The following is a 12,883-nucleotide window of genomic DNA, read 5'->3' as shown; positions in this document are numbered from 1 at the left end:
AGTAGGAAATAAGAAGGAAACAGGTATGAGTGCAGTAGCATTGGGAAAAGTGGAAGAGTGAATTTCTGGAGATGACTTTAAGGATGATAAGGAAATATGAGTGGTGTTAATGGTGGGAGAGGGAAGCAATTGTTCGATTGCCATTGTAAGAGGATTTGGTAGGGAAGCTGAGTGAGAGAGAAGTTAAGATAGGATCATAGAGATACAAAGGAGATCAAGGTTCATGACTTGCTGTGAGGGAGAAAGAGAGCTTTATTAGAAGAAGGGCTAATGATGTGAAGAGAGAGAGAGAGAAACGGGTTCTGAAAGGTCTTAAAAACGGCGGTAGGTTTGTGAGAAAACGTTATCGTGCAGAGGAGGTGAAGGTATTTGAAAGACAAGACGTGACATATAGACTTTAAAAAGTCAGATGATGTGGCAGTTGAATTAATTTTGTTAACCTTTTTGAGAAAGCATGCAAAGACAACACATTACTATTAACCTGTGATACATGAACCTGATTCCTGAACGGTTTTTGAAAAAGATTTTAGCAACTCTTCTTTTACAGTTCATCATTGTACCTTTAGCTTCTATGATCGTCATGCGTGTTTACCTATAACAGTATCGATGTGAGTTAGGCTTGGCCAGAAAACACTTTAACTAGTTTTACCTGAATGAGATTTTCATAGCCAATTGATGAGGTATCACTTTCTCAATTAAGCTTCAAAAGCCCCAGCTTCACCCTGTTTCTTTCAAAATGTTCCTCGCTCAATTCCTTTGGTGAAGATATCTGCAATTTGATGTTCTTGTGCGGTAAAATCTCATACAGTTAAGTCCCCTTTTCACATTATTTCTTAGACAAATGTATTTGACATCAACGAGTTTGGTCCTCTTGCTGGACTGGGTCCTTTTCCATGCTAAAAGTGTCTGCTTCAGCTGTTGAGAGAACCACTGGGTTGTATTTCCTCATACCCCATGAGATCAAGCATGATCCAATACAATGAGTCATTCTAGATGTGCTTTTTTTGCCCACCAGATAACTTTGTTTCCTTCAAAGTGATGCATTTCCTCATAGGAACTGAAACTTTGATTAGTAGAGGAACTGAGTAAATTAAGTGGATTTCCCTGCACTCCTTGTTCTCCTACTTGTGGAGTCTCTAACACTACATCTCCAACTCTTTCTTCAGCTTCAGTTGATAATAATTGAAGTACCAGGTTCCTCTTGAGAAGTGAAAGAACATGTTGCATTATCTTTACCTGTCTCCTTCATCTGACTCATCATATTTCCCTTGCCATTTGAAACATCATATATTTCCCCAGGAGCCAAAAGTGGTTCATTATCTTGAGCATCACTGTTTTCTCCCTTGTTAGAAGAAGAAGTCTTGTTAAATAGCTCATGACCACTTTCTTCCATACATTGTGTCCTTTTGTTGCATACTTTGTAGACTTTACTTTAAGAGGAATATCTCAGAAATATTCCTTCACCATTTTTGCATCAAACTTCCCAAGCTGGTCCTTCCCGTTGTTGAGATCATAGAGTTTGCACCCAAAGATTCTCAGATGAATTATCTTTTGTATTTCTTCCATTGAACATCTTATGGGGGGTTTTGTTTAGGAGGGACCTGATCATACACCTGTTCACCAAGTCGTAAGCAGTGTTTATTGCTTCTGCCCAGAATTTTGGCGATTCCCTTGTCGATGAGCATTGCCCATGACGTGTCTTCTAGAGTTCTGTTCTTCCTTTCAACAACACCATTTAGCTGTGGAGTCTTTGGTGTTGAGAAGTTGTGAGTGATCCCATTTTCATTACAAGACTCATCAGATTTGGCGTTGACAGATTCTGTCACGTGGTAAGATCCGATACGTGCTTCCTTCAGTTCCATCTTCACTTGGATCTTCTTGACAAATGTCGCAAATACCTCAAAAGTATTTTTTTTGTTCTAAGAAACAGTTTCCAGGTGGATCTTGAATTTAGCACCCTACGAACAAGGTCCTTTTGAATTAGTTCATTCAGAAGTGAGAAGTTTGCATATCCCAATTTTTTATGCCAAAGTTCTGCATCATTATCAACTACCTTCAAGCAGCTTAAATCACCAGCTTGTAGAGATTTAACAGTCAGCGACAAAGATGTTTTTTGTATCTTTTGGCTACTAAGACCACTTCATTAGTTACCAGATTGGTAACTGTGCGCACTTTTGATTAGAACTCTACTTTGTTCCCCTTTATCACAGATTTGAACAATACTCAAGAGACTATACTTCAGGCAATCCACATAGTACACGTTCTCAATCGAGTGTGAAAGAGACTTTCTAAATTTTCAATACCGAGAATGTACCCTCCTTTTTTTATTTCCAAAGGATACATTCCCTTTCCCGCAGGGCTTTCCGTAAGAGACACTCCATGGAGTTTCCAGTCATGTGCTTTTAGCATTCATTATTCATGAACCATTGTAGTCCGCTTCCTCTTACTATTCCTTGCACATATAAATTATGGGTTAGATTTAGGAACCCAAACTAGTTTGGGTCCCTTGTTATGAGAAAAGAAATGAATAAGAGCTTTTCTAGTCCATGCAGGCAATATTCATTTCTTGCGAGTGGTACCTGGTCCCTCTTTAGTAGTCACTTTTTCAGTAAACGATTTATTTTTCTAAACAGATTGAATCCTGACCTGGCAATTTTCTTTGAAGTGCCTATTGTTCCCACAGTAAGTACAAAGCCAGTTGTCAGGAACTGTGACATACTTGCTATGAGGGTTGTAAGGAGTTTTCTCCTTTTGAAACCCGATTCCCTCCCTGTTTCCACTATTGTTGAAGTACATGGTAGTGACAGCATCTGAGGACCAGGTCCACTTGAGAGATTTCTCAAGATCAATTTTTACTTTCTTCAGTTCAGCTTGAAGCTGCCTATTTTTCTCAAGTTCACCACATAGACTAGTTTTAACATCATTTAATTCCCTTTCAAGCTTGATGTGTGACTCACTGACTACTTCTTTCCCTTTCTCAGTACTTGCATGCCTAATTTCTGATTTGAGTCTCTCAATAGTTTCCTCTAAGTCAATGATTATCACAAAAAAAATCATCTTTCTCTTGCTCAGTAGCTGCAATTTTCTCTTCTAGAGTGTGCTTCTCTTTGCTAAATCCTTCTATAGTTTCCTTCAAATCAACAACCACTACCATCAAGTCATCTCTCTCATTTTCTACACTATTTATTTTTTTATTCAAAGCTTTCTTTTCCTTTTCAAGATTAGCTATGGTCTCATTTAGATCCACTATACAGATCACCAGATCATCTCTAGATTATTCAGCATCTCCTAACTTTACGGTCAAGATCGCCTTATCATTAATAAGGCTATAATATGCATCAATTAGAACATTTGCTAATGACCTTAATTTCTTAGAAGAGTAGGACTTCATATTTCTCTGAACATCCCTGAAATTTACTTCATCATTTTCATCTTCTTCTTCATCATCAGATTGAGCCATCAACGCAAACAATGAGTCATATTTCGTTGCTTCAGTTTCCACTGCCATCATGGAGCTGTTTTCTGCATCTGGTTCCCCTTTTAATTTACTGGAGGAGTCTCCCCAAGCAGCAAGGGCTTGCTTCACAATATTGTCAGTTGCACTTTTTTGACTGAATCGTTTGTCTGGAACCGAGTTCCTTTTTGCTACTTTGTTAGGGTTTTGTTTGTATTGCTTCTATTTCAGAAGTGGACAGTCTTTGATGAAATGCCTTGGTGTTCCGCACTTGTGACAATGATCATTGTTCCTTGCCTTACTTGAACTGACCCTCTTTGGTATACCACCATTTCTTCGAACCATCTTTTGAAACCTTTTAGTAAGATAGGCCATATCATTATATTTTTCACTTGAGTCACTTTTTTCAGCCTTGAGCACCAGGTTATTTTGCTTCTTGGGCTCTCTCCTTTCACTATCTTTCTTTCTTTTCATCTCGTATGTCTTCAGATTTCCAATAAACTCATCCATGGTTAAAGTTTGTAAATTTTTAGCTTCAGTGATGGCATTCACCTTACTCTCCCAAGAGCTAGGTAGAACACTGAGAATTTTGCTTATAAGCTTGTTTCTGGGCATAACATCTCCAAATGAATGAAGCTCATTTATGATGGATGTGAATCTAGTGTACATATCTTGTATATACTCATCATCCTTCATCCTGAAGAGCTCATACTCAGTGGTGAGCATGTCAATCTTGGACTATTTAACTTGAGTAGTTCCTTCGTGTGCGGTTTGCAATGCTTCCCATATTTCTTTGGCAAATTCACAAGCTGAGATTCTGTTGAACTCACAGGTCCTATACCACATACCAAGATTTTCTTGGCACAATAGTTCTTTTTTACAGCTTTTCTATCAATATAACTGTACTCTTTTCTGTCTTTCGGTACCATTGGTCCAGTTTATCCAAGCTTCTTCGTAGGAACATGTGGACCATTACAAATGACGTCCCACAGTTCTGAGTCTTCAGCCATTATAAAATCATGCATACGAGTCTTCTACTAGCCGTAGTACTGACCATTGAATCTAGGAGGTCTGTAGGTTGATTGTCCTTCCTCAAAGTTGGGTGGAGCAGCCATTGAGATCCTTTTAGGTGTTAACCTTTTAGAAAGAACCTGCTCTGATATCAATTGTTAGTTTATATGAGTCCACCAAACTATAGAGTGCCTGGTCCTATATGAGTTTCCACTGAAAATCTAATGAAGCAGTAAGTAAGAGAGAGACAGGATTTTTATGAGGAAAAATCCCACTTAAGGGGACAAAAACCACGACCTACACTTGTAGTCTTTCAACTTCACTAACTTGTAATCACACTATTACAAGCCACTTTGTAATGACTCTATTACAAAGACTTCAGCTCAACTAACTTGTGATACACTTACCACAAGTAACTTTGTCACTCACTAGTTACAAAGACTTTAACTTATGACTAACTCTAGTCACAATACAAACTTAGAAGGTTTGTGATTTTGTGTTTCCTAAAATACAACTTCTAAGAAAGCAAGATAGGAGTTACAACAAAGAACAAATAACAAGATTACAACTCAACTACGGATACACAGACTCATTGTGAAACTTATCCTTTAGCGGAGTTGTCTTCTTGTTCTTCAATGCTGGATCAACTGTTTAATGCTTGAGAGAATATCACTAAATGCTCAAGTAAGTATCTTGTGCCTTGCACCATATTGTTATACTACCAAAGACATCACAAGGATGATGTCAATTCTTGGTTGGTACAAATTTCTTCCCAATGGGAAGTGACTGCTGCACTGTCTGATGCACTGTCTGCTGCACTGTCGCATGTACAGTTGCAGGCAGTCACTTTCTGCAGTTGCTTTCCAGTTGTATAGTTGACTTGTACTTCTGTCAAAGAACACCAAGGGATCAGGTCCTTGTCTTGTTCTTCTTTTACCTTTGTTTGCAGCAGTTCACATTAGCTGGAGTTCAGGCTGGGCTTCGTTCACTTGAAATGTATACCAAGTGTGTCAGGTTTCCTATCTGGTTCTTAATAGTAAGTTTGTTAGATCATCAAAATATAAGGCACGAACATTAAAAGCTCATCAATTTCCCCCTTTTCGATGATAACAAACTTAGGCATTGATAATGTTTATTTAGAACAAAAATAACCAGATGAGGTAACAGGAACACCTTTTGCTTTTGATTTACCCATGAGGTAACAGGAACTTCACAAATTCCCCCTGACCTTTTGCTTTTGATTCCCCCTTAATCAGATCCTCCGTTTCAATCAATTTCCATTGCATTCAATACTATACTTTCCCTTTTGGCATCATTAAAAATACACAAGCAGGCAAATATCATAAAGAAGTCTAACACATCCAACTCATGCCGCATATGTACACACAACATGACAGAAAAGAGAAGCCAAAGGAAAACAACATTGTACAAGCAAATAGAAGAGTTGTTTCATTGATATGAACAATGGTCTGAGCAAAACAGGAGCAGTAATGGTGAAGTCCAATATGCCATCAGCAAAAAGACAAACAAAAATAGAAACATCAGCCACAAAACATCATAATAGTAGATAACTGGTCACTAAGAGGTTTCTAAAGGACACTAGAAGAAGGAGACTTAGAGAGAGAAGCAACAAGGGTTTTGAGAACCAGGTCCAGACGGGCATTTGTAGACAGCTGCTCTTCAAGCAGTTTTGTGCGAAGCTCATCATTTTCCTTTGTCAAGCAGACAACTTCTTTATTTGTGGAATTAATGGAACCAGGTCCTCTAACAGCTTGATTGAGCTGAGTTTCTAGTATGGCATTTGAGCCCTCAATCTCCTGATCTCTTCTGAAGTAACATTTTGAGCATTGATCAGCTAAGAAATGGTCGAGATGCTTCCACCAACCTTTTCTACACACTCACATTCTTCCAGAGTGGTTTTGGAGAAGGTTTGCTTGCGTGTGCCCACTTTGGGATTAGCCAAAGGAACCTTGTAGAACTCAAACACTCGAGTGAGGAGAAAGCCATATGGAAGCCCATGATTGCCACCTTTAAAGTTTGCCACCTTTTGCATATGGTCTATCATGATTGATGGGATATTGATTGAGATAAATTCATCAAGAGCCTCCATTAAGACCAGATCAGACTTTGTAGCTATAGACCGCCTCTCAGCACGAGGCAAAAACACCTTATTGACCAGCTCAAAGAGAAGCTGATACTCAGGAAGTAGTACATTCTTATGCACCTGTTCTCTCTGCTGAACTGCTTGCTCTTTCATGATAGCTCTCCTAAAGTTAGCACCACAGGCACCATTGACTGAGGACGTCCCTTCACATGGAATTTGGAGAATCTTCCCCAATGCTGAAGCGTCAAGCACAATGTCTACTCCATTTACTAGCACACAAATGTTATCCCCCTCAATAGTGAAGAAAGATGCGTAGATATTTTGTATCATATCTTCGTACACCTTAGGCATATCCTCTTGAAACAAATGCTCCCATTACTGAAATTCTACCATCTCCAGAACTTGCCTCATACCTACCATCTCTAAGATTGCCGGATCAAACATTCTATCCGTTTCATCTGCTCCTCGAGCATTTTTATGATCTTGAGGTTGGTACTGGACTCGTTTCATTCGATGACGGTTCTTACCTGCGGGCGATTTCCTGAGATGGATCGGGTTCAATTCTGCTCAGTGTGTGGCTTTGGTTTTGTAACTGAGCTATCACCGCATGTTGAGCCTGTAACATTTCGAAGATCATCCGTAGATTGATTCCATCTCCTATATTATTTTGAGAATTCTGCGTTGTCAATTGGGCTCCACCACAGATGCTATTCTCGGGTTCAGTAGGCAAGTTTGTGTCGATAAGCACATGCGAGTTAGCGTCCAACAGGTCCGTAACTGGAATTCCGACAGGATCAACAGGCGATACTTCGTTACCGGGCGCTATGTTGTTATTTTCATCATAGTGATTGGACTCATTGTTAACAGGTAGGGGTGCTAATTGCGAGATTAACATTTTAAGCTTAAACCTGAAATCAGAGACACTTCAAAGAACAAGTGTAAAATAGTATGTGTTATGAAAATTTGTATCAAATAATTACTATTATCCTTAGCCCCACGATGGGCGCCAAACCGTTTACCCTTATAATCGAATAACAATTGAATTTGTAAGTGGTTTTAAAGATATGTGAATTAAATTGATACAAAACGATAAATTAAGTTGTAATTGAAATAAAGTATGAAAAAGTAGATTCAAAACGCACAACTTGAATAGTTATAGCCTTTACAAGTCAGTCACACTTGAACTGGATGCAATTCAAATGATATCGAGATATAGAAGAAAAGTAGCTTACAGAAAGAAAATAATAGTATACTACTTAGAGACACATGTTACAATGTACTTTACAAGTAATTAGACACCCTTTTTATAGTAGGGAAGTCCTATATTAGGTACAATTCTATAAAAGGTAAAAATATCCTGATTTGCTAATTTGTCGGTTCCTTATTGATAAGTGCCGAGATTCCCGCCATAATACCTGACCGATCACGGATATTTCGGCTTTCCATTTTTTCGGTCTTCTGTCGGTCAATGTTTCCTCGAACTCGTTCGGGGTCATGAACTCAATGTTCTCGAGGAAAGACATTCTGACCTCGTGTCTGGTTCGATAGGACTCAGAGTCGATCTTCAATCCCTCACGTTCGAGCCGGTCTGTCATGTAGTAGATGAGCCCGATTTCAACCATATACGAAAGTACTTTTGAGCAACAATTAGTGTTTGGCCAAGCTTTTAAAAAACTTTTTGTAATTATATTTTTCTCAAAAGTCAAAATTGCTTTTGGAGAGAAGCTCATTTTTTCTGCCTTTTCAAAACTGTTGCTACTTCTTCGTAAAAGCGCTTTTTTTTTTCCTTTCAAAAGCTTGACCAAACCCGTCAACTTTGAAAAAAAATACTTCTAAAAAGAAAAGTTCTCCTAGGATTGGAAAAGCTTGACCTAACAGATTATTGGATTAAGATGATTAACTATACTTGTAAAAAAGATCCATACTAGGTAGTATATATTTTAGCAACGTTGTATAATCAGTGGCCTTATTATTGGATTAAATTGGGGATGATGAAATATTTGGATAATTTGTTTGAGCAAATTAACATTCATATAAAATTAAATTTACATACTACATAATTAAAAAAAAGTGTTTTAGTTCTATAACATTTTCCCCTTAATTTTAGAGTTTCAATGCATTCCATTTTTGAGTAGGAGAAATTAATATTGTAAAATTAATTACTTCTTTATCCAACCCTAAAGTTCAATGAATACTAAAGCTAAAAAATAATGTGAAGTCATTTACTCTCTCTGTATTACTCCATCCGTTCATTTTCACTTGTACACTATTAAATTTTGCATTCCTTAAGAAATAATAAATAAAGTGTATAATTTTTTTCATAATACACATATTAATTGGTGTATATTATTAATGGATTTGAAAAACGATTTAGAATGAGTAATAATGCTAAGATCAAAACAGGAAAAATAAATTATTTTCTCTTGATATGCGAAAATGGATAAGTAAAAATGAAAATGTACTTTAGAATAGTAGAAGAGTAAAGTTGAACGGAGGGAGTACTTTACGTAGTTCTATATTTTTTAAATTTGTTTTTAAAAAATGATGCTATGTTATAACATGTTTAATACGACAAGTTTTTAATTTTTTTTAAGAGCTCGTGATTAATTAAATAGAGTTTCATCGAATGAAAGAGGCAGTAATAAGAAAACAATACGTTCTTGAAGCCGTTCAATTTTCAGAAGAAACTCTCCTCTCTTCTTTAATATTCTCTCCTATTTATGTTTATTACAGTAGTAAGTATTATTTTTACCTGGCTATTAATGGTTACTATTATTTTAACTTTCCTATTATGGTTATTGCGTGGCTTTTTTATTTTGAGTAAAAGAAAAACAGCATGGTCAAAGGAAGTGACCACACACGGGTCAAAGTTAGTGACCACAAACAGTGTTTATGGCACCTGACCCCACAAACAAGCACGACAGTACTGTCACAAAAGAATTACTACTTAGTATAATGAGATACGTTACAGTGGAGAGAAGTAAACAGTATGTTTTGTCTGTTACCTTGGACTAAAAGCAAATCCCAACTCTCAAGAAACAACAGGAAAAATCGAATTTAATAATAGCGTGGGATAGAATAGGGGACAAGTGGGATAATGCGATGTAGATTTGCTAAGATCTTTCAGTATCTCTTCTTCAATCTTTTACTAGATTTCTTCCTTTACTATATCTACTACTCCCACATGACCAAATAGAACCATCCTTTTAATATTCGCTTTTACTACCTTTTTCTTACTTGGATTCTATTTTGAAACAGAGACCCAATATTTGTATTTTTGGTAATAGAAATGGAGAAAATGGCAAATGAGTTGCATGTTCTTGCTGTGGATGATAGCCATGTTGATAGGAAGGTTATTGAGCGATTGCTGAAGATTTCTTCTTGTAAAGGTTGGTTTTTTTTTCAACAGTTCCAATAGCCTCTGTATTTGTTATCGACAGCCCAAAAATTTGCTTTTACTACATGTTTATTATAAGTTGTTTGTTAAAAATTCATAGAATGTGGTGTTTTGCATTTGCAGTTACGGCGGTGGAAAGTGGAAGGAGAGCTCTGCAATATTTGGGTTTAGACGGAGAGAAGACTTCTGTGGGAATTGATGTAAGTATGAACACATTTCTGCTGTTGTTTCTTTTTACTCTAGTGACTAGTGATTCGTTGTATTAATGAAATTTGCAATTTTTTGGATTTCAGGGTTTGAAGGTAAATCTGATATTGACAGACTATTCTATGCCTGGGATGACTGGATATGAACTTCTCAAAAAAATTAAGGTATGTTGTTGATGGGGTTAGTTTGTTTCATGTCATGTCTTTATATTAGGCCTATCTGTTGTTGCTTCTTGAGATCAATAATGGTGAATGACACCTTTCCTTATTATTGAGCAGGAATCATCGGCATTGAGCAAGATCCCCGTTGTTATTATGTCATCGGAAAAGATTTTACCTCGCATTGATAGGTAGGTACATCCATCACTAGTTTTTGTTTATTTGTAATAGTTTTGATCAAGTATATATGTTGTTAACGTGCCCTTGAACTGGATTCATTTACCAATTGTTACTTGGTTTACTGTATTGAAGAAATTGGTCTAAAACAACTCTCTAATTTCAGAAGGGACCATATGTTGCTTCTAAAATTTTTTGTAGTACCATATATTTGGCTGTTGAGCCTTATTGTCTAAGTTCTAACTATGAAAAGGTGAAAAAGAAAATATTCTTATCTACACTCTTGAAAAGAACATATCAACTGACTGTTCACGTATGTGCTCTTTTAGCTAAAGAAAACTTTGTTGGCATTTCTCATGGACAGTGGATTTCAAGTTAGCACAAAATTTCCTTTGTAATTTGGACGGTCTAATTGAGTATTTTGTTTTCTTACTAGATGTTTGGAGGAAGGGGCTGAAGAATTTCTGCTGAAGCCTGTTAAGCTCTCTGATGTAAAGCGTCTCAGAGACTTCATACTGAGAGGCGAGGGAGATAACGAAGAAACAGAGAAGAAGATCAAAGAAGGAAGTTCAAGGAAGAGAAAATTTCATGAGGATTCATCGACACAATCAATGCCATCTTCTTTAGTAACAGGCCATGATATACAATCAAAACCAGAATCTTCAGCAGCATCAGTATCTCAGCAGCCTCTACCAAAGCAACCCAAGATCGGGTAACAGAGGATAGGTTATGAATTATGATACATAATCTTTTGACACCCTATGATTATGAACTTTCTTTTGTGTGTATACTATCTCATAGTTGTACATGTTTAGCACCTCCATTTTGGGCCTTTTTTTGGAAGAGAAGTGAGCTCTATAGAAAAAGTTGGTAAATTCACATGATTTCCTATTTGTTACTCCTATTTGTTTCTTTTGTAACAAACCCACCCGGGATATTGACATTTAACGCTATGACATTGCCTTCTTAGCAACCAAATCTTGTTGTCAACTTCTTTTTTTTCTTTTTCTTCTTGCATTTGTTTGTTTAGTTACGCTTGGGCTGGTCTTTTTCAACTTTCACCATTTGAATTGATTCTTATCGTTTGTCTTCTTTTTCTTTCGGCATCTTCCAATGTAACTGAAATAGAAAATAAATTTTAAAAAAATAATTCAACTTTACTTTCCAAACTGCCATTTGAGTTGACTGGCTTTCTTTAATCGGCAAAAGGTCAACGATTGAAGCTTCTTTGTTGGTGGAGGTTCTACATAGGAAAATTTACACAATACATTTAAATAACTGTTTTCAGCTTCTGGTATTTGTCGTTTGGTTGCGTTAGTCGTAGTGCTATGAGTTCAATTTTCTCTACTCTTTCTTCTTCTTCTTCTTCTCCTCTTTTGATCCAAATGTAATAAAAATTCTTTTAAAAAATGGTATTTCCTTATCGAAGTGTTTCATAACCATTTCATCAAATTTTGTTAAAGAGGCAACATTTATTTAATTAACTATTGTCTTCAACATTTTTCCAACTTTCCTTTTTCAATTTTCCGTTAGAGTTGATTGTCATTCCATTAATAGGCAATAGGTCGAGGATAGCAGCTTCGTGTGACGGTCAGATGTGAAGGTTTCAAAATATTCCCCAACCCGCGAAAAGTAAAGGAAAAATACTTTTGTAGAAAAACTATCCTGCCTTAAAAGTTCTTTTTCTTATAAATTAAATGATATTATATCTCAAGCATATTTGTGTTGATTATGTACAATCAAGAATTAATGTAGGTCTAGCTTTAACATTAGAATTAAAATTTATTAATACAGATTTTGGCTGAATTAAGCATGTTTAGGTTTTGATTTTGCTAGTATTCCACAATCTATTCCTGGCAGCGAAGTCTTATTAGCGGTACAAAAAGTTTCTTGTACTTGGACCAAAGTGATTTGTTTATAATCTAGCCTTCCTTTCTTTCTTTATTTTTGAAGAAAATATGAAATATTTTCTGAAATGTGAAAGTTTACTCTTAAACATTGATGTAGTTAATATTCTCCACGTTTATATCGTCGAGGAAGTACTGTATATATTATGTCAAGCTTCAATTGACATCTTATTAATAAATTATTTTACTTTTTTTCAATTCAAATCATTAATTTTAATGTTTTTCTTTTCTACTAAGCTAAGTACAATAATATGGTCAAGCATTTATTTCTTCGCAATCGATATATTAAAGTACAATTGATCGTTGAGGACAACTTAAAGGGGCGCTTTATGTATTTCGCCTATTTTGTTTGATCTTAGGTCTTAGGGACAGAAATTAGAATAGCAACCCAAATATTCCATTAAAGTAAAGCGCAGTATAATACTGCGTTTTATTAAATAATTCATTTTTTATTGTAAAGTGTAGTAT

At 36.2% G+C, this 12,883-nt stretch overlaps 2 protein-coding genes across 2 annotated transcripts; one reads left to right on the top strand and one right to left on the bottom strand.

Annotated features, from left to right (window-relative positions):
- Positions 1-3,274: 3,274 nt before the first annotated feature.
- Positions 3,275-4,180, bottom strand: LOC138888429 (structural maintenance of chromosomes protein 3-like). Its single transcript, XM_070170293.1, has 2 exons — positions 3,767-4,180; positions 3,275-3,676 (listed from the first exon to the last, which is right to left on the bottom strand). The coding sequence occupies exons 1-2, from the start codon at positions 4,178-4,180 to the stop codon at positions 3,275-3,277; spliced, it is 816 nt and encodes a 271-aa protein (XP_070026394.1).
- A 5,430-nt stretch (positions 4,181-9,610) lies between these two features.
- Positions 9,611-11,498, top strand: LOC104243383 (two-component response regulator ARR6-like). Its single transcript, XM_009798565.2, has 5 exons — positions 9,611-9,958; positions 10,090-10,166; positions 10,260-10,337; positions 10,452-10,522; positions 10,945-11,498. The coding sequence occupies exons 1-5, from the start codon at positions 9,859-9,861 to the stop codon at positions 11,222-11,224; spliced, it is 606 nt and encodes a 201-aa protein (XP_009796867.1). The 5' UTR covers positions 9,611-9,858; the 3' UTR covers positions 11,225-11,498.
- Positions 11,499-12,883: the final 1,385 nt, after the last annotated feature.

This window comes from Nicotiana sylvestris, chromosome 3 (genome assembly GCF_000393655.2).
Source record: "Nicotiana sylvestris chromosome 3, ASM39365v2, whole genome shotgun sequence".
NCBI lineage: Eukaryota > Viridiplantae > Streptophyta > Magnoliopsida > Solanales > Solanaceae > Nicotiana > Nicotiana sylvestris.
Note: the sequence above shows the minus strand (reverse complement) of the source record. Positions and strands in the feature narration are given on the sequence as shown.